Source organism: Oncorhynchus mykiss, chromosome 6, assembly GCF_013265735.2.
Source record: "Oncorhynchus mykiss isolate Arlee chromosome 6, USDA_OmykA_1.1, whole genome shotgun sequence".
Lineage (NCBI taxonomy): Eukaryota > Metazoa > Chordata > Actinopteri > Salmoniformes > Salmonidae > Oncorhynchus > Oncorhynchus mykiss.
The window spans coordinates 50,933,185-50,955,189 of record NC_048570.1 but is presented as its reverse complement, the minus strand read 5'-3'; the positions used below and the strand labels follow the sequence as shown (position 1 = coordinate 50,955,189).

At 40.4% G+C, this 22,005-nt stretch overlaps 1 protein-coding gene across 1 annotated transcript; it reads left to right on the top strand.

Moving 5' to 3' along the window:
• Positions 1-4,772: 4,772 nt before the first annotated feature.
• On the top strand, positions 4,773-21,640 carry LOC110526129 (phosphatidylinositol 3-kinase regulatory subunit alpha). The gene is made up of 16 exons (XM_021606760.2): positions 4,773-4,994; positions 5,574-6,166; positions 6,786-6,878; positions 6,993-7,067; positions 8,014-8,130; positions 8,371-8,572; positions 9,557-9,639; positions 14,372-14,477; positions 14,605-14,703; positions 16,151-16,331; positions 16,521-16,646; positions 16,729-16,871; positions 19,693-19,869; positions 19,973-20,047; positions 20,194-20,364; positions 20,974-21,640. The coding sequence occupies exons 2-16, from the start codon at positions 5,839-5,841 to the stop codon at positions 21,161-21,163; spliced, it is 2,166 nt and encodes a 721-aa protein (XP_021462435.2). The 5' UTR covers positions 4,773-4,994; positions 5,574-5,838; the 3' UTR covers positions 21,164-21,640.
• The last annotated feature ends 365 nt before the right edge of the window (positions 21,641-22,005 follow it).

Here is a 22,005-nt window from a genome sequence, read left to right as displayed (position 1 = left end):
GAAAAACTACAAACCTCAGATTTCCCACTTCCTGGTTGGATTTTTCTCAGGTTTTCGCCTGCCATATGAGTTCTGTTATACTCACAGACATCATTCAAACAGTTTTAGAAACTTCAGAGTGTTTTCTATCCAATACTAATAATGCATACAGTGGGGGGGGGGGGGGGGGGGGAGTATTTGGTCAACCACCAATTGTGCAAGTTCTCCCACTTAAAAAGATGAGAGGGGCCTGTAATTTTCATCATAGGTACACTTCAACTGACAGACAAAATGAGAGGAAAAAAATCCAGAAAATCAAATTGGATTTTTAATGGATTTATTTGCAAATTATGGTGGAAAATAAGTATTTGGTCAATAACAAAAGTTTATCTCAATACTTTTATATACCCTTTGTTGGCAATGACAGAGGTCAAAAGTTTTCTGTAAGTCTTCGCAAGGTTTTCACACACTGTTGCTGGTATTTTTGGCCCATTCCTCCATGCAGATCCTCTAGAGCAGTGATGTTTTGGGGCTGTTGCTGGGCAACACGCACTTTCAAATCCCTCCAAAGATTTTCTATGGGGTTGAGATCTGGAGACTGGCTAGGCCACTCCAGGACATTGAAATGCTTCTTACGAAGCCACTCCTTTGTTGCCCGGGCGGTGTGTTTGGGATCATTGTCATGCTGAAAGACCCAGCCACGTTTCATCTTCAATGCCCTTGCTGATGGAAGGAGGTTTTCACTCAAAATCTCACGATACATGGCCCCATTCATTCTTTCCTTTACACGGATCAGTCGTCCTGGTCCCTTTGCAGAAAAACAGCCCCAAAGCATGATGTTTCCACCCCCATGCTTCACAGTAGGTATGGTGTTCTTTGGATGCAACTCAGCATTATTTGTCCTCCAAACACGACGAGTTGAGTTTTTACCAAAAAGTTATATTTTGGTTTCATCTGACCATATGACATTCTCCCAATCTTCTTCTGGATCATCCAAATGCTCTCTAGCAAACTTCAGACGGGCCTGGACATGTACTGGCTTAAGCAGGGGGACACGTCTGGCACTGCAGGATTTAAGTCCCTGGCGGCATAGTGTGTTACTGATGGTAGGCTTTGTTACTTTGGTCCCAGCTCTCTGCAGGTCATTCACTAGGTCCAACCGGAGAATTCTGTTCTGGGATTTTTGTTCACCGTTCTTGTGATCATTTTGACCCCACGGGGTGAGATCTTGCGTGGATCCCCAGATCGAGGGAGATTATCAGTGGTCTTGTATGTCTTCCATTTCCTAATAATTACTCCCACAGTTGATTTCTTCAAACCAAGCTGCTTACCTATTGCAGATTCAGTCTTCCCAGCCTGGCGCAGGTATACACTTTTGTTTCTGGTGTCCTTTGACAGCTCTTTGGTCTTGGCCATAGTGGAGTTTGGAGTGTGACTGTTTGAGGTTGTGGACAGGTGTCTTTTATACTGATAACAAGTTCAAACAGGTGCCATTAATACAGGTAACAAGTGGAGGACAGAGGAGCCTCTTAAAGAAGAAGTTACAGGTCTGTGAGAGCCAGAAATCTTGCTTGTTTGTAAGTGACCAAATACTTATTTTCCACCATAATTTGCAAATAAATTCATTAAAAATCCTGCAATGTGATTTTCTGGATTTTTTTTCTCATTTTGTCTGTCATAGTTGAAGTGTACCTATGATGAAAATTACAGGCCTCATCTTTTTAAGTGGGAGAACTTGCACAATTGGTGGCTGACTAAATATTTTTTTGCCCCACTGTATGCACGCACCACTTTTCCATTTTTACTTTTTAGAGTTTAAAAAAAAAAGTGTTTTATTTTATTTCACTTCACCAACTTGGAATATTAAAATGTATGTCCATTACATGAAATCCAAATAAAAATCAATGTAAATTACAGGTTGTAATGCAACAAAATAGGAAAACCGCGAAGGGGAATGAATACTTTTGCAAGGCACTGTATATGTTTTGATTCAGTTTGTATCACAACTAAAGTGGCCAAATAACTACTTACAAATAAGCACATTAATCTACTTTATAACCGGTTTAGAGCCTTACTGGCATACAGTTTCAAGTTTGGGGAAGAACATTTTCACCATAAAAATGCTCAATGATAATAAAGCATTACATGCATAGTGTCATTTGCGGTCATTTTTGAGAACAGTGTTTTCCTTCTAATTGATTGCATTTTCACACATTCTTGCTTATATTGTGAAGAAATAGCCTAATAGTTTAACCTTTTAAGCTAAATGTTCTGATCTGTTGCATCAGCCTCATTGCTTTTAAATCTTTTTTTATGGGAGTGGGTGTATTAATTTGGGATCTATCGCATCCCACAACTGTCCCAGAGCATGTTTGGAATATTTATTTATTGCACAGAAGGACAAGTTAACCAATAGAACAGGTCAACTTTCATACTATTGGGGATAGTAGCTTGACATGGCTAGTGATTTTGCTGTTCGTTAGGCCTACTCATCTTGTTGGCTGACAAAGTAAATGTGAATGTCTTCAATATGCACCTCGGAATTTGATACGAGGGACTCGCACAGTTGCGTCATGATGTGTCATACCTTTGAAAAGGACCCCATCACATGATGTCCGTTAGCTAATAAGAATTGAGATATCTGAGAGAGCCATGTGAGTGTGAGGTGCTTCGGAGCACGACAGTTGGGAGAAGGGAATTCTAATTATTAAATTCCGCCCAAGGGCACAACAGCCAGCGGTTAGTTCCTCTAGTACCCTATAGACTTATTTGTTGGCAAGTGTCTTCTACATTTTCAACCTCCCTGTCTGAGTCTGTAATACTGTCATGTTTCAAGCAGACCACCATAGTCCCTGTGCCCAAGAACACTAAGGTAACCTGCCTAAATGACTACCGATCCGTAGCACTCACGTCTGTAGCCATGAAGTGCTTTGAAAGGCTGGTCATGGCTCACATCAACACCATTATCCCAGAAACCCTAGACCCACTCCAATTTGCATACCGCCCCAACAGATCCACAGATGATGCAATCTCTATTGCACTCCACACTGCCCTTTCCCACCTGGACAAAAGGAACACCTATGTGAGAATGCTATGCATTGACTACAGCTCAGAGTTCAACACCATAGTGCCCTCAAAGCTCATCAATAAGCTAAGGACCCTGGGACTAAACACCTCCCTCTGCATTTGGATCCTGGACTTCCTGACGGGCCGCCCCCAGGTGGTAAGGGTATTTAACAACACATCCGCCAAGCTGATCCTCAACACAGGGGCCCTTCAGGGGTGCGTGCTCAGTCCACTCCTGTACTCCCTGTTCACTCATGACTGCACGGCCAGGCACGACTCCAACACCATCACTTTTGCTGATGACACAACAGCGACAACAATGACACAGCCTATAGGGAGGAGGTCAGAGACCTGACTGTGTGGTGCAAGGACAACAACCTCTCCCTCAGTGTGATCAAGACAAAGAAGATGATTGTGGACTACAGGAAAAGGAGGACCGAGCACGCCCCCATTCTCATCGACTGGGCTGTAGTGGAGCAGGTTGTGAGCTTCAAGTTCCTTGGTGTCCACATCACCAACAAACTAACATGGTCCAAGCACACCAAGACCATGGTGAAGAGGGCACGACAAAACCTATTCCCCCTCAGGAGACTGGAAAGATTTGGCATGGGTCCTCAGATACTCTAAGGTTTTTGCAGCTTACATCACTGCCTGGTATGGCAACTGCTCGGCCTCCGACCGCAAGGCACTACAGACGGTAGTGCGTACGGTCCAGTACATCACTGGGGCCAAGTTTCCTGCCATCCAGGACCTCTATACCAGGCAGTGTCAGAGGAAGGCCCTAAAAATTGTCAAAGATTCCAGCCACCCTAGTCATAGACTGTTCTCACTGCTACCGCACGGCAAGCAGTACCAGAGCGCCAAGTCTAGGTCCAAGAGGCTCCCAAATAGCTTCTACCTCCAAGCCATAAGACTCCTGAACAGCTAATCAAATGACTACCCAGACTATTTGCATTGCCCCCCATGTACCTACATGTACATATTACCTCGACCCAATCAAACATATTTTTGCCCTCCAGGTTCTCCATCCGACAGTGGAAGCAGAACGAGTGAAGTGGTTCTGTTAACAAAATCACACAATTGCTGAATGGTTCCTTAAAAGCCCCCCTTTAACTTAATGTGATTTATGTTTCATGGTGTAATTCATTATCAGGGACTGCCAGTCCTTGCATCTAGAGCTCTGTTTAAGAGTTTGGTTACATTTCCCCATCATTCAACTTTAGACCTTTGTCTCATGAAGGTTGTGAGACCGAAACTTTTGTATACTGTAGCAAGTTACGCACCTCTTCTCTTTGTTGTTTTGACCACAAAACAGAAATAATTAGTGGCCACCTATTCAATGGACTGACTATGACTATTCTGTTTACTGTCTTTTCACAAATGTAATTTGCATGATCAATTTACAATCTCAAACATGTTATAGAAATATACTTGTCTGCAATTTAATTTTTTTATTATTGACATTAGAATTGGGGGGGGGGGGGGGGGGGGGGTGTAGATTTTTGTCCTTCTTTCCCCGTTTCAGAATATATAATTTTCATAGTCATGCCATGCTTTGTGTAAGAGCTATGGAAGATTGAAAGCAACAACGAGAAATACAATATACACTGAATTGTCTCTACAAAAAAAAAGTGGATTTTTGACCATCCTCCCCTTATTCAGAATATCTTTATTGTCATGGCATGCTTGGTTCAATAGCTATTGCTGAGAGAACCGATGATCCACTACTTTTTTACCTCGGACATAAACCCTGACTTTGTGGCTGTGTTAACTAGTGACGACCGGCTAACTAGCTGCACTGCGGTTTGCTACTAGCTGTTACTGCACCCGGATGCATTTTCGATATCATAGCTAGCTATAGTTTGGAGACCGCGTCTATCCTGCACTTCCCAATTAAATCTGATCTATGTTTTTTTCTGAAGATTTTTTCAGAGGAAAATAACAATAAGGTAACTAACTATTCAACTAACGTTAGCTAGCTAAAGTAGCCATCTGCCAAATCTGAGGCCGTGGAATTTCCACATTTTCACGGGCCTGTGTTCATGCTAGCTAACGTTAGCTAATAATGTTACATACTAACGAATGGCATGGCTTATTTAATCGAATTTTTTTAATAATTTGTATTTTTAAATTATTTTTGTGTTTGTCCTTTGGATGGTGTGTTTGCACCGGGTTTGTGGATGTGTCTTAATAGACGTAGCTACCCGGATAGCTAATAACGTTAGCTACTTCCCCAATCCCCAGCTAAGACTATTGGTGTATAGCTAGTACAGTATGTCCAAGCTAACTAGCTTTGTCACGAACAAAGACACATTGCTTTATCCAATGTGGAACTTTATATAGCTTCAAGTATACAGTAACTTTAGCTAGATATTAACGTTTCTTATTCATAGACAATCACCGTTTTGTTGGTGATTGAAATAATTGAAAACGTTAGCTTGTGAAACAACACATGATTTCAACAATCTAGCTACCACAGTTCTTTAATTTTGATTTCTGAATATACATTTTGTCTCCATCCTGGACAGATGCTTTCATGGGACTACAGATGCCGATGCCTTTGATGGGATTGTATTGCATGAAGCATAATGAGGGTGAATTGAAAAACAGGACAGAACCTTAATGTTAACATTTGGAGGTGCTGAATCTGCATACTTTTGGGGGAAGAAGATCTGCATAAAATGGAGATGGAGGAAACATGCGTTGTTAGAAAGAATATAGTCGATTTTTAACCTCAGGCCAAATCTTATTGGTCTTAAATTGTGTATTGGGAAAAATATATCATATATCAAGATGACTTCAGAAGGATTCCAGTACAGAGCACTGTATGACTATAAAAAGGAGAGGGAGGAGGACATTGATTTGCATGTAGGCGATATACTTGTGGTGAGCAAGGGTGCTCTGCTGGCCCTAGGCTGCCCTAATTGGGCTGAAGAAAAACCAGATGAGATTGGGTGGCTGCCAGGATTCAATGAGACAACTCATGAAAAAGGTGACTTCCCCGGGACTTATGTTGAGTTTGTGGGAAGAAAAATAATTTCACCACCAACACCAAAACCAAGGCCACCTAGGCCTCTTCCTTCCACATCAGATCTAGCCAGGACAGATTCAGAATCAGAGGGTGAGTAGTTGTACATCAGGTTACATTGCTGATGTTTTTATCTTGTCGGTTTTAAAGTACTGTATTACCAATTTGATTATAAATTACCGTGACCTATCTTTTTGCACTGTTGATTCTGAATGATATTGTGCATAGACATGAATTGCAGGCTGTAGTTTGTGTTTCAGCTCTTCCTTGGTTTTCTGTTTTATCAGTTTGATTTGGTTACAACTAGTATTAAGCACCGAGCTGCAGATGTGCAGCAAGCCAAGGAAGAGCAGCTGTGCTGATTATGGATCTATGAAAACGCTGATGTGGAGGATTAGAGTGCTTCATAAGCTTTTACAAAGGAAGCTTAAGAGGCAAAACAGCAAATGCTTGTGTGTAACTCTGATCTGATACTAATAATTTACTGTAAGGCAGGCCTATACTTACAACAGTGCTGTGACTCCGCAAGGAAAAATGAATATCTGTGCAGGCTTGTTAGATGCGACACAACCATTGATGTGTGTAAGATCTTAATTTTAATTGAATACCTATAAAGGAAAGGTGAGCAAGATGGGTATTTGTTATCAGGTAACAATCAACTGTCCGGTAGCAGTTTAGAAAGTTTCAGGTACGTCATCTTTCTGTTGTGCAGGCTTCATGTTGCCAGATCTGCCAGAACAGTTTGCTCCTCCAGAGACTGCATCACCCATCCTGGTCAAGCTTCTGGAGGCAATAGAAGGCAAAGGTAAGAAGAGACCGTGGCCTGGTGCATGGGAGTAGTTAACGATGGTGAATGTTTTGCTTTTACATTGAAATGGTTAATCAAATCCACCTCCTGATCCTATTTTCTGTCCTGCAGGTTTGGAATGTCCAACCCTTTATAGAACTTTCACAGCAGCTTGTGGGCTGGATATGAGACAGTTCACTGACTGTGGTGAGTGAGTGGCAGATTGTGCCTAATGTGGTGGTTAATTTCTTTACTATCAAATGAGGCGAGACAAACTTATCACACAAGTCAGAGTTATACTTAAACTAAATATTTTATCACTTATTAATAAGGGAGCAGGTCAATACAACGCGCACACATAAAGTGAATCGATTGAGTGCTCTACGATAATGATGGCTGGTCATGGCTGGTTGACAATTTACGCTCAGATGATTAGTTGAGAGCCCCGAGACAAATGTACAAAGGTATTTTATAGTCAAGATACACCCCTTCCAACCTACATTTAAAACATTTTTTTTTACCTTTTATTTAACTAGGCAAGTCAGTTAAGAACAAATTCTTATTTTCAATGACGGCCAAGGAACAGTGGGTTAACTGCCTTGTTCAGGGGCAGAACGACAGATTTGTACCGTGTCAGCTCGGGGATTCGAGTCCCAATGCTCTAACCACTAGGCTACGCTGCCGCCCCTGACGAACAACAGATGTATAGAATGGGTCACAAGGTTAAGATTTGTATGGAAGATTTCTATAATACATAGCAGACAGTATCTGCTGTGTCAACAGTTTTCATTGTATAGAGACTAGTGTCTGGACCCTTATAGAACAGAAACATTAACTCATGCTCTGGAATGCTCTTTAGGTTTTATCACCCAAAAGACATTGTAAATCTCCTGTCAGTGTTATCTCCCAGAGGCCCATCCTCAGTAGAACACACACACAATAGTTAACAGAATACTCTATTCTGTTGCATAAAACAGCCATTTGATGCAATAAAAGTATTATAACATTATCTTGCAATTTTTCCACCATACTACTTCTCCCATTTTTAATAGTTCTTGAGAAATATGAATTTTTTTCTTAACCAAGTGATTGTTGTAACTGTCATATTTGTTGCATTCATCTCTACCATCTAAGTTTATTGATGCATTTACAGATTTGGAGCCTTTGGACCTACAGTCGCTATGTGATGGCCTTTGGAGATACCTGCAGGATTTGCCTAATCCAGTTGTTCCCACCTCTCTCCAAAGTGAGATGATTCATGCAGCACAGGGTAAGTAAGACCTGATGGCTATAAAACTAATAGAATCCCTCAAACCAAATGTATACTCAAGAAGCGGCCCACGGACCAAATCCGGCCCGCAAGCCGGTTATATGTGGCTCACCATACAAATAAAGTTATAGTATGTTGTGGCAAGTTTTCCAGGGCAATGCTGTGCAGTACATTTTAATAGTGGTTGTCATTGATTTAATCTTTACCTTGTGTGACTGTTTCCTCTTTTCATGCTCACAGAGGTAAAGGATCCAAAGGACTGTGCCCAGTTGTTGCGCAGAATAGCCAGCTCATCTAACCATCCGCCCCAATACTGCCTCACGTTCTACTGCCTCATCAAACATTTCTGCCGGATTTCTCAGAACACCAGCAAAAACCAACTCTGTGTCAGAGACTTGGCGGAAATCTTTAGCCCTGTGCTTTTCAGGCTTCAACCAGCAAGGTCAGTATACAATTACAATTTAAATACTTTATTTTTCCCACAAGGGGCAATTATGCTGACAGGAATGCTTTTATGTATGAGGGCAGTATAAGAACAACATGTCATCGAGACAGTAACACTCACAGTAACTGTAGAATGTGAACAGATTATTTTTTGTGTGTTTAAATACACATACCAAATTTATTTAACCTTTATTTGATCAAGGAGTCATACTGATACCAAGGTCTCTTTTACAGATGAGCCCTGAATTACATAAATTACAGAAAATACACACATCAGAATATAAATATGCAAGCAGAAAGAAAGAAAAAAACACAGTCTACAATTTAGCGAGAGGCAGGACCCATTTCTATAGAAGAAGACCGTTTTTATTCTCAGCTTCTAAACTAACTCATCAATATGCTCTTTAAGACAGATTTTCATCTATCCAGATGCCCCGATATTTGTAAACAGGGGCACGATCAATATGGACACCATCTAAAGTACATATGCTTAAATCATCAAACTTATTTTTATGCGCTCTAGAAAACAACATATACTTAGTTTTACCTGTTTTCAGAACTAATTTCAGCTCAAAGTTTTTCTGTAATACAATGAAGGAAGACTGTAGTTCATATAGTGCCTGGTCAACCGTGGGGGCAATAGCATATACAACAGTATAATCGGTATACAAGTACAGGTTACAACTTTTTACAGACAAGTCAATATTGTTAATGTAAACGGTAAAAACTACAGGACCCAGAATCGACCCCTGCGGCACACCTTTCGTAATATCCAGGAAGACGGATTTAACACCATCAGTAGATGGTACTTTGAGTTCTATCTGTCACGTAATGTTTAAACCATTTACATGCATCCTGGTCAAGACCAATTGAGGAAAGCCTCTGAATTAGCAGTGAGTGATCAACAGTATCGAAAGCCTTTGACAGGTCAATGAAATAAGGACGCAGCAGATAATAAATGTAACCATTTCCTATCTCTCAGCTGTGAGGCCAGCCCGGATTCCCTTATCAAGATTCTAGAGATCTTGGTCAACAGTGAATTGAGTGAAACCCAGGCTGCTCCAGGTAATACAAGTCATATTTTTTATGTTTCATATTTGGAATTGAATGTGATTTTCATGTCTGCTGAACTAATTGCTGACAATAGATCTCGAAGATAGAAAACTCTTGCATGGGCCATAGCTGGTTACTTTTTCTTTTAGTAATTACTAAATAGTATCAGTATATGTTCTAGTGCTGGATTAAACTATCAAGTACACAAACTGTTTTCTGAGATGCTCATGCGTATTAGTATCGTTTATGGATATGTTTTTTTGTGAGAATTTAAGGTTGAATGATTGTTCCGTGTTTGCGTGAGAGGGAGAGCGAATACTGTAACCATACAGTATTGTAGCTATTTGGTAAAGATGTAGTCTATTTTAAGCTCAATATGATGCATTGTAGTCTGTTGCCCCAGGCTACAAGAACATGGCTCACTGATGATAGTGACTGATGGCGCTGATTATTGTTTTATAGAAGCATCTTGGTACTGAGAAGGATTCAGTTACCGGAGTTCACTTTGTAAACTGGAGTGAGCTGACAACTGAAGGGTTGCTTGTATCAGAATCTCTGATGCAATCTACTGCCTTTGTGCCCTTGAGCTAGGCACTTAACCTGCTCAAGTGGAGCTTCTCTGCGGCTGACACTGTGCTACTTCCAGCCTCTACCGGTCAAAAGTTTTAGAACATATAATCATTCAAGGGTTTTTCTTTATTTGTACTATTTTCTACATTGTAGAATAATAGTGAAGACATACAAACTATGAAATAACACACGTGGAATCATGTAGTATCCAAAAAAGTGTTAAACAAATCAAAATATAGTTGAGATTCATCAAATAGCCACCCTTTGCCTTGATGACAGCTTTGCACACTCTTGGCATTCTCTCAACCAGCTTCTCCTGGAAGGCTTGAAGGAGTTCCCACATATGCTGAGCATTTGTTGGCTGCTTTTCCTTCACTCTGCGGTCCGACTCATCCCAAACCATCTCAATTGGATTGAGGTCGGGGGATTGTGGGGGCCAGGTCATCTGATGCAGCACTCCATCGCTCTCCTTCTCTATCAAATAGCCCTTACACAGCCTGGAGGTGTTGGGTCATTGTCCTGTTGAAAAACCAATGCTGAGACCCACTAAGCCCAAACCAGATGAGATGGTGTATCTGGTTTGCACCCCAACACCATAACCATAACACCACCACCTCCATGCTTTACGGTGGAAACCCACATGCAGAGATCTTCTGTTCACCCATACCGCGTCTCATAAAGACACGGTGGTTGGGGAACCAAAAATCTCACATTTGGACTCTAAACCAAAGGACTTATTTCCACTGGTCTAATGTCCGTTGCTCGTGTTTCTTGGCCCAAGCAAGTATCTTCTTATTGGTGTCCTTTAGTAGTGGTTTCTTTGCAGCAATTCAACCACGAAGGCCTGATTCATGCTGTCTCTTCTGAACAGTTGATGTTGAGATGTCTGTTACTTGAACTCTGTGAACCTTTAATTTGGCTGCAATTTCTGAGGCTGGTAACTCCAATGAACTTATCTTCTGCAGCAGAGGGGTTCTGTGTCAGTACCCTGACAGTCAATAAAGTAGGAATTGAAGGTTATTGCTATTTCGACTGCATCCTGTGTTAGATTGTTATTCACCATGATTTCTAGTCTTTTTGCAGTGTTACTATTGTCTTTCCCTGTTAACTTTTTTAGATTCTCCCAGATCAATTTAGAATTTCCCTTTGCTTCACCAATTATGTTAATAAAAAAGTTTGCCTTGGCCTGTGATTTCTTACATAACCTTATTTCTCAACATGGTAAACCTACGTCTGTCATGCTTTAATTTGGATTTTCGGGCTATTTTTAGAGCATAATCTCGTTCTTCCATCAATTTCCAGATTTCTCCGTTTAGCCAAGGAAGAGTGCTCTTTTGGCCAGGTTTGGATTAGATTTTTTTAAGGAAACCATTTATTGTAGGTAGTCTGGATTGTGGATAGGTTTTTCTTTCAGCTTCCACATCTGTATAGGACCGATCATTCCAGTTAATTCCCTTAATTGCATTTTCAAAATAATTTAATTCACTCTTAGGTATTCTTAGTTGATCCAGCCTTCTAACAATAGAGAGGTTAAACCTGTTCTTAGAAAGCTTTCTGGCTATAAGTGTCAGATTATGATCAGATAGCTCAAATTAATCTATGTTTTAGAGCCACCCTGGTTGGCCCTTTAACTAGCTGTGTAAGGTCAAAGGTATTAGTGATCCGTTTAAGGGTTTTCCTACAAGACTTGTCTTCGTAATTAATGTTAAAATCTCCCATTAAGATGACCTCTTTCCCAAAATCACATTCCCTAGGCATGTTATTAAACTTATCGAAAGAACACACTTTTGGTGGAAGGTACATTCCAATAAGGGTAAAAGTCATTGTTGAATTTGATCACTTTTTGGAATGACACTACGAATGTTCAAGTGTCCCACTAGTAGTCCCTTGGGTTTAGCTCGTGGGTCCCAGATGACTCGAGAGTGATTGACACATTGAAAAAAAAAGTTACATTTTCTGTGTATTCTGACGGCTGGGTTAAGGCTGTTTTGATTAGGGGCAGTTCGGTAGCGTAATTAACTATCCCTCCTGCGTGCACTGGATGCGGGGAGCTAATTAAAACGGCTTGCATACCAGAAGCAGAGTCAGGAATTGCATATAGTGACTTGGGTATGTTTGAAGAGTCAAATTCCATCCTGGAGTCGAGTGAAACCATGGGATCATAGCACTCACCCACTTCCATAGTGGCGACGATCAGTGGACAAGGCCATACACTGCTTTCCACTCCGGTGAGTATCGCTGGCTCGGTGATGTTAGGCCCAGGATTGAGTTGCACATCCCTGGAGAGCAGGAGGGTAGTGAACAGGTAGTTTAACAGTTTCCGATAAATGTTAGACTTGTCTTTGTTATGCCTAAGTGGTTCAGTGGAATAGGGAGCGAGGTAGACTTGGCCATTATTCAGAATGTTATGGTATGCTGTGTACTGTCCTCTCCCATGGAACATTGAACCAATGTGTTTGGTGTTGATATTCCCCGCCAGTAGATTGTTTGTCATCCCAGCAAGGATGCACTGAGATTATCAGTAGAGCAGCTACATAACTGACAATCATGGCAATGTACTGGAGATAAAACACATTGAGCTTTAAATCTTTGCGTGAGTTACTTAGCTGGGGTCGGCGTACACCTGATGCTTTAGATAAAATAACAGCATTCGTAGGAGAAGCGCCACCTGCCGCACCACCCTCCCTTCCGTCTGCCATTTTAGAACACCAGTAATCCACGGAAACTGTGTGCCACAATGAGTGACAACTTTACAAAACCTGACCAGATCATTTCAAGTCATCAGTCGAGTCCCGAGTTGAGGCTCCAAGTCAACCACTGTTGTTTCATCGGCAAACTTGATGGTGTTGGAGTCGTGCCTGGTCAGGCAGTCATGTTTTCCTGTTTGCTTATGGCCGTATACAGCTCATTGAGTGCGGTCTTAGTGCCAGCATCGGTTTGTGGTGGTAAATAGACCGCTGCGAAGAATATAGATAACTCTCTAGGTAGGTAGTGTGGTCTACAGCTTACCATGAAGTACTCTACCTCAGGCGAGCAAAACCTTGAGACTTCCTTAAATATCGTGCACCAGCTGTTGTTTACAAATATACAAAGACCGCCACCCCTGTCTTACCAGAGGATGCTGTTCTATCCTGTCGATACAGTGTATAACCCGCCAGCTGTATGTTATTCATGTCGTCGTTCAGCCACGACTCGGTGAAGCATAAGATATTACAGTTTTTAATGACCTGGATATGGGTGCTTGTAGTTCGTCCACTTGATTATCCAACGATTGTACGTTGGCCAATAGTAAAGATGGTAAAGGCAGATTAGCCGCTCGCCGCCGTATCCTCACAAGGCACCCCGGCCTCCTTCCACGATATGTCTCTTTCTCCTGCGAATGTTGGGGATGAGGGCCTTGTCTGGAGTAAATCCCTCTCATCCAACTCGTCAAATAAACTTTTTTTTTGTCCAGTTTAAGGTGAGTAATCGCAGTTCTGATGTCCAGAAGCTCTTTTCGGTCATAAGAGATGGTATCAGCAACATTATGTACAAAATGATTTACAAACAATGCGAAAAATAAATAAATAACGAATAGCATGGTTGGTTAAGAGCCCATAAAATGGGAGCCATCCCCTCCAGCGCAACATCTGTTCGCCATCTGTGGTTTGCATGTGTTTCTTTGGCATCCTCCTACATCATTTTTTTTGGTGAGATGTTACCATTAGGCTGTATAATGTATTTTCATTGTGGGTATTTCTACATGGATGTGCATTGTGATGATTAGGCTATGTTACATTGATAGCTTGGCAGAGCAGATGAACTGCAGCGAAGTACTACTATTTCACACAGGAGTAGTTATGGTGTACAGAGGCGTACTTCTTTTTGGATTTAATGTCTTTGCATTCAGGCCTCATTTTCTCCATTTTTTTATTTATTTAGTCTGTCATCATAATATTTTGATATTGTTACATTAAAATGTGGCCAAATAACACATTTCCACTTTCCCCCCCTCATACTCATATTGTTATGAACCGTTGCAATTTTTTGAGGAATTTAAGCCCGTTTCTGGTAGCTGATAACTATCTTCCTCACGCACCTAATCAAGTCAACTTAAATTTCACAAGTTCAGAAAGGGTAAGTTATGCGCTGTGAGACTGCAAATTGACAGCTTCGTTCTCTCTTCTTGCCGCAGCTTTGCCCCCGAAACCACCAAAGGCCCCTACCCCAGTTCCAAACAACGGGTTCAACAACAACATGGCCTTGCAAGATGGGGAGTGGTACTGGGGAGACATCTCAAGGCAAGCCCTTATGATCTTAATGATAATTCAATTAATCTTGTGATGAAAATCTCTTGGTTTCCAGTTTGATAATGAGTCCTATTGGATTTGTGAAGAAACTGTAGCGTAACCCTTCGTTATCTTGTAGGGAGGAGGTGAATGAGAAGCTGAGAGACACAGCTGATGGTACGTTTCTGGTCCGAGATGCATCCACCAAAATGCATGGAGACTACACACTGACTCTGAGGTACGTTGTGAATCGCATGGTTGCTAAATTAATATGGAACTCTTAATATCCTGCTCTGTCTAATGCAGGGTTTCTGTTAGCCGGTAGACGATTTTTAAATAAAATAATTGAAAAGTCAATAAATAAAATTGTCCGTAAAGAAAATAAAAAATCCCATAGCAAAATAATGCTTTTAGCCTATTAATTGATGGAAATACCAGTCGATGGAAATTTGACCAGTCATGCTTATCGGTCTGTAGGGTAATTTGCATAATTGAGTGGAATTCAATTGGCAGCATACAGATAATGCGCACGAGAGCTGCTACTACAGCTCGTTCCTTTCTGCTGGAGTGAAACATGCTTTTATAACTTCCAATGCGCATCCATTTTAAACGCAGTCGCATGTTAAATCGTGGCTATCAAATCTGTTTTTTAAAATAGCAAACTTATTTTTCAACTGGTCATTGACGCACGCTTCCCATTTTGCCATTCAAGTGCACAGGCAAGGGTAGGCAGGCAGGCTTCAGTGTGTCACTTTGCAATGAGCTAGGGGCAGTATGCATTTAAAAAACAAACTTAATTGTTTTAAACATGATTGTTTTGCTTCATATTATGAGGCATGTCTTACCTTGCTTTGAAGTAGCCTAGCCAAAATCTGACCATAGAAACAATTGCTTTATATAGACTTCCATATGCCATTGAAACCAGTAGCCTATTTTTTTTCTCATGTTCAAATGGTTTTCAAATAAACTTTTTCATTGTCCAGTAGCCAAAGACACAATCCTAGTCATATTAGAAGCCTAGTTGTTGCATCATTAGATCTTAATCTCTAACGGATATTTTGATCTCTTCCGCTCTTATGTGCGGTGCGCTTTTGGAAACGGTATTTTCCCGGCTAATGAAATTATGGAACAAGCATTCGTGAGCTTATAATGCGAAGAAATAATAGTTTATCAACATTTTAAACTAAACGTTCAAATCTGTTGCCTCAGCCTGATTTTGCTTTCTAACGTTATTTTCATGTAGCTAAATTGGTTATATAAATTAGGGATCCCACAACTGTCTTAGTCTGTTTGGAATAGGCTAGAACTGCAAACTGACCAAGAGAATAGGTCAACTTTTCTACTATGGAGAATAGTAGATTGACATAGGCTAGTGATTTTGGTGTTTGTAACTCGTCTTGTTGGCTGAGGAAAAGTGGCAGTTATTCTAACGTCTTCAAAGTGCGCATCAGAATTCGGTTAGAAGGACACACACCGTTGCATCCTAGAGTTGCATGTTCTGTTAAGATGAATTACCATAATCTAAATGTGATTTCTGTCATTCTGAGCACCGTTGGTGGACGCCCTTAATTACACAATGCATATGGGTCCGGTATATTTCTCAAATGTCCGGTATATTTAAAATTAAACCCTGGCCTAAAGACACATGGCCATTTTCAAAGTTCCCTTTTTGATCTCGCTCATAGGAAAGGAGGAAATAACAAACTGATCAAAATATTCCATCGGGATGGGAAGTACGGCTTCTCGGACCCACTGACATTCAACTCGGTGGTTGAGCTCATCAATCACTACAGACACGAGTCCTTAGCCCAGTACAACCCAAAGCTGGACGTGAGACTGCTGTACCCAGTGTCAAGGCTCCAGCAGGTAAGGGTGCCTCCACAATTCAAACACAAATGGAAGCTACACGTATTCAAAGATAAGAGATCCCTTGGTCAGATTATTCTATGAGCACAGTCAGTGCTTCATTTTCATATCTGGCATTTGAGTGTCACCCAGAACTTTTTTTTGCCAGAGTGAGATTTGTTCCTCTAACTGCTTTGTTGTCTCCTGCAGGACCAGGTTGTTAAAGAGGACAACATTGAAGCTGTCGGTAAAAGGCTGCAGGAGTACCACCTTCAGTTCCAGGAGAAGAACCGAGAGTACGATCGTCTGTACGAGGAGTATACAAGAACATCACAGGTGAATTGCTATTGTCATTCAATTGTGATTGAATCGTTTCTGATTGTACTGTATCCAACCTCCGGTTCTTTGTTTTCCTCAGGAAATTCAAATGAAGAGAACGGCTATTGAGGCATTCAATGAAACCATAAAGATCTTTGAGGAGCAGTGCCAAACCCAAGAGCGCTATAGCAAGGAGTACATTGAAAAGTTCAGGAGAGAGGGTAACGATAAAGAAATCCAGAGGTAATAATGAAAATTATCTTTTATATTATCTTTTCAACCAAAGATGTAGCTAACACTAATCACAGTTCAGTTCTATGATAAAGTGGTTAATGTCTGTTAGGGATGCACAATGTATCAGTGAGCGTATCAGAATCAGCCTACATTAGCTAAAAATGCCAGCATCGGCCCGATGTCTAGTTTAACGCCGATGTGCAAAACCGATGTCAAAGCTGACGTGCATACCTATATATATAATATAAGTAGATCATGTAATGACGCCATGAAAAATACAGCGCTACACAGAACAAAAGCAGAAAAATACTAAGCGCACGCTTCCAACAAGTTCAATTTGAGTGGTCATTTGAAAGAGTAAGAACATTTCAGCGAGACAACTCAAAGGCGAAATGCATTAACACCAAGATTATGGAATTCATTGCCCTTGACAATCAACCGTTCTCTTTCGCGACTGGTCGAGCACCGGCACACACTACCAAGTGCTCTATTTTTCAGATGTTGCCCTACCGGAGTTACACAGTAATAACGTCACTCCACTTAGCTTCACAACATACTATGGAACGCCATTTGGGTATTTTGCGTGTCAAATAACACTATTTGACAATAACACCACTTGATGCGTTTAATAAGCTTTTTTTATTTGACAGTTCTACTATAGAATGTTGTGTGTTCTGAATTTGCACGTGCAAGCCAAGCGCCACCACTACTATCAGTAGCACTGTCAAAGCTGTACAAAAAGTCTGCAAACAAGAAAACACTGTGTTGGTAATAAAGCGTTATTTGTTCAACCGCAACTTCTGGGGTAGCTAGCTAGCTTTAGCGTGGTACCTAGCTAGCACCAATACAACCAGCCTGAAAACAATGACCAGTCGAAACTTCAGTCCTTTTTATTATTCTTAGCAATGATTTAGGAATCCTGGTAAGTATTAGCTAGGTAGCCACTTGTTGTTCACCTATTGAAATTGAACCTCAGTTCATGAAAATAAATAGCTAGCCAGCTACTTAACCCTGTTGCCCAAAGTTAACGTTATAAGCAGCCAGCTAGCTTCATCTGGCTAGTGAGGCTCGACAGGACCGGGTTATGTGTTGTTAAGCTAGGCACAATAGGGGAATTTGCGGTTTGCCTTCAAAATAAAAGTACCTCCTTTGAAAGGGATGCAGAAGGTTACAATTGGTGGAATCATTCCATATTTAGACTAGATAATGTTAAACAAGGTTGGAATGTGAAGCAATGAAATGGGGTATCCGTCTACTCGGTGACACTCACAGAACACAACTGAAGAGTTTACATAAATATTAGCGTTGTAGCGCTTATCGCGGGACTGTGACTGTGTGAAATCACCTCCCCAGTCAGCCTATTGTGTGTATTGACATTCATATTGTACAGCTTCACGTAAGGATTGGGGATCAATGAAATGGGGTATTAGTCTACTCAATACCCAAGCTATTTTTTCCCAACATCCTCAGTTATCGGACTCCAAAATATCCACAAAGTATGTTTTTTCCTCGGGAATAGTGTTCAATACACATAGGTTGACAATAAATGTGGCTCAAGTTGTTTGAGTCCCGCAATAAGAGCTACGACACTAATGTTCTCTGGGTGTCACTGAGTAGACTGAAACCCCATGTCATTGATCCACAATCCATAGGTAATACTGTACAGTGAAATAAGTATGCACCTCCTCCCAATGCAATTTTAAAGTAAAATACATTGTGTGATTTCAGATTTTTGTCAAATTAACTAATTGTCTTTTGTTGGTTTTATATAACATTCCAACATTGTTTAGCATGATTTATTCAATTATGGAATAATTCTACTATTTGTGTTCATTTGCATCTCTTGTCAATTACATTATTTTATTTTGAAGGCTAACTGCAAAGTACACTATTGTGGCTATCTTCACATAGATGAGTCCGACCACCATTAATCAAATAAGAACTGTCTTATAAATTAGGGTTATTTTAGATGGTGACACCTAGCCAACTATAGCTACTGAAACAGATTGTCTTTTTGCTATATTTTGGGGGAAGAACATTGTTTGCATCCATGTTCTAGCTAGCTTTTTTTATGACCAGCAATGTAGGTGCGCGAGACAACTTTACAAGCATCGTAGCATAAATATCGATGAATCGTTGTGACATATTAAATACAGGTGATAGTGTAATCACTACATAAAAAAATAAAACGTGTTCAATTATTATGTGACATGCAGTCATATTCAGTAAGTGTAAGTGAAAGAAATAGCTTTTGATTATGTTTTACTGGTAATGGGGACCAACAAAATAACTTATTGGTCAGTGTGGTGTGTAAAACCTTTATTTAACCAGGCAAGTCAGTTCAGAACAAATTCTTATTTACAATAATGGCCAAACCCGGACGAAGCTGGGCCAATTGTGCGTAGCCCTATGGGACTCCCAATCACAGCCGGATGTGATACAGCCTGGATTCAAACCAGGAACTGTAGTGACTCCTCTTGCCCTGAGATGCAGTGCCTTAAACCGCTTTGTCCGTGTGTGTGTAACTATTTAACTGTACTAGAATGCTTAAAAGGCCGCTAAATGTTTAAATATCGGTTATCGGTATTGTTTTTGGCAAGGAAAATATCGAGTATCGGCCAAAAATGTCATATCGGTGCATCACTAATGGTAATAGTATAGTAGAAGTTTGTATACCCACAGAATCACTGGAGTTTTGTTGATGCCACAACTACTCAGATTGCTTCACTGTTGGAGAAGCCAAATGTGCCTTTCTTATAGAAGTACAACAGCTGTCTCATATATTGACAATAGGTGATATATTTTTGACAACAATAATTGTTTCTCCTAGAATCATGGGAAACTACGACAAACTGAAATCGAGAATAAGTGAGATTGTGGACAGCAAACGGCACCTGGAGGACGATCTGAAAAAGCAAGCAGCGGATTACAGGGAGATCGATAAGAAGATGAACAGCATCAAACCTGATCTGATTCAGCTCCGCAAGACCAGAGACCATTACCTAATGTAAGTATAGCACCAGTCTTTTCTGTTATCAAATATTTTGTCTATAATGTCCCGTTACTAAATGTCTGACATAAAACCTTTTTTTTTTGTTCTCTCATGGTAGGTGGCTGACACAAAAGGGAGTGAGGCAGAAGAAGCTGAATGAATGGTTGGGTATCAAGAATGAAAACCCAGAGGAGTAAGTATCCATTTCCCACACTTTTACTTTGGACTGTTTTTTAAAGATCCACTTCAAAGTTGTCTCCTTTTGCATGTTTCTTTTTAAATTAGTAATTCAAACAGAAGTTAGTGTTGTATAAAACTAATGTGATTATTGTATTGCAGTGAGTACTCAATGGTTGAAGATGACGAGGACCTCCCACATCATGATGAACGTTCGTGGAGGCTAGGTAACATCAACCGGCTGCAGGCAGAAGCTCTGCTCCGGGGGAAGAAGGACGGAACATTCCTGGTCCGGGACAGTAGCAAAGCTGGCTGCTACGCCTGCAGTGTTGTGTATGTATCTAATAATACAAGTTTGCGGGATGCTTATATTTGTCCTGTTAATGGAAATGTGTTTTTTTGCATATCCCAACTCCCCCCTGAGACACCCACAAGGAGTGGGGCCAGGGTCACTATTGTATAGCACTGCTGTTGCAATTAGGGTTAAGTGCCTTACTCAAGGGAATAGCGACAGATTTTTAGGCTACCTAATCACACTGAAAAAAATTCCACATGAAGACACATGATTTGAGTTTAGTGTCATGATAATTTAAGACCTAAACACTCATGTTTCATAGAGTTAATCAATCTTATTTAATGAGATCCGATTATTCAGTCTTAATGTGTTGACAGATTTTATGATGTTAATATGCAGCATTAGTATTGGCAACTTGATTAGCATATTCATAATAAACAAACTGATTCTCCTCATGCTACATATTGAGAGAGACCGAAGGAAGAAGGAAAAGTTGACCATGGTGTGTTTCTAAATGATCAAGTTGACAACATGTAACAGAACCAGGTCATTCTTTATTTTCGGGAACCATGTAAAATAGTCCATACATGGAATTTGGATGTATTCTGAACTTGATGTATTCTAATTTAAAATGTCTTTCTTTGCAGTGTTGAGGGTGAGGTGAAGCATTGTGTTATCAACAAGAGTCATACGGGCTATGGATTTGCAGAGCCGTATAACCTGTATGGCTCCCTAAAAGAACTAGTCCTGCATTACCACCACACGTCACTCGTACAGCACAATGATTCTTTAAATGTCACGCTCGCCTACCCAGTTTACACACAGAAGAGGCGGTGAGGAACTCATGGTGAGGACTTGGACTTCATGATGGACAATCAAGATGATTTCTTTGGAAATGCAAATGCCTAGGATGGTATCAATTAAAAAAGGGAAACATTGGTACAGGTGTTTTGACATTTTGGAAATTTCAAAAATCAGGAGATGGTCCTCGTTTTAATCTTTTTTTGTTGTTTTTTTGTGCTTTTTCCTTTGGATAGCCATGATTACATATGTGTGAGTGAGCATGGTATGTGTAGTCAAGCCTACTAATTGAACAAGGAGAGACTTCAAGCAGCATGTGACATTTTAAGACAGGTTTTCAGACACAGATTAAGCCTGGTCCTGTGCTAAAATGCATGGTCAATGGAGAGTCTCCATTGAAATAGCTTTTTAGTCCCGGACTAGGCTTAATCTGTGTCTGGGAAACTGCATTTTCAGTGTTTGCATTTAACTGAAATGTTTGGCTTTCAATACCAAAGTCTTCATTCAACATCCTGACACTGTCAAGTGTAAGTTTTTGTTGTGCTATGCAATGCTGTCTGCGTCCTCAGAATTAATATGTACCCTAAATATATTAGTATTTTTTTTTTTTATGATTATTGGCCATCGATGTAGGCTACCTATTAGCTAGACATAGTGTGGGACATTTTTCATTCTCTACTTCTACACACAAGACTTATTTGGTTTACACTTAGTAAAATGTTAAAAGCATTCACATTAGAGTAATTTTAAATGTGTGTGTATATATATATATATATATATATATATATATATATATATATATATATATATATATATATATATATATATATATATGACACAGTACCAGTCAAAAATCTGGACACCTACTCATTCTTTAT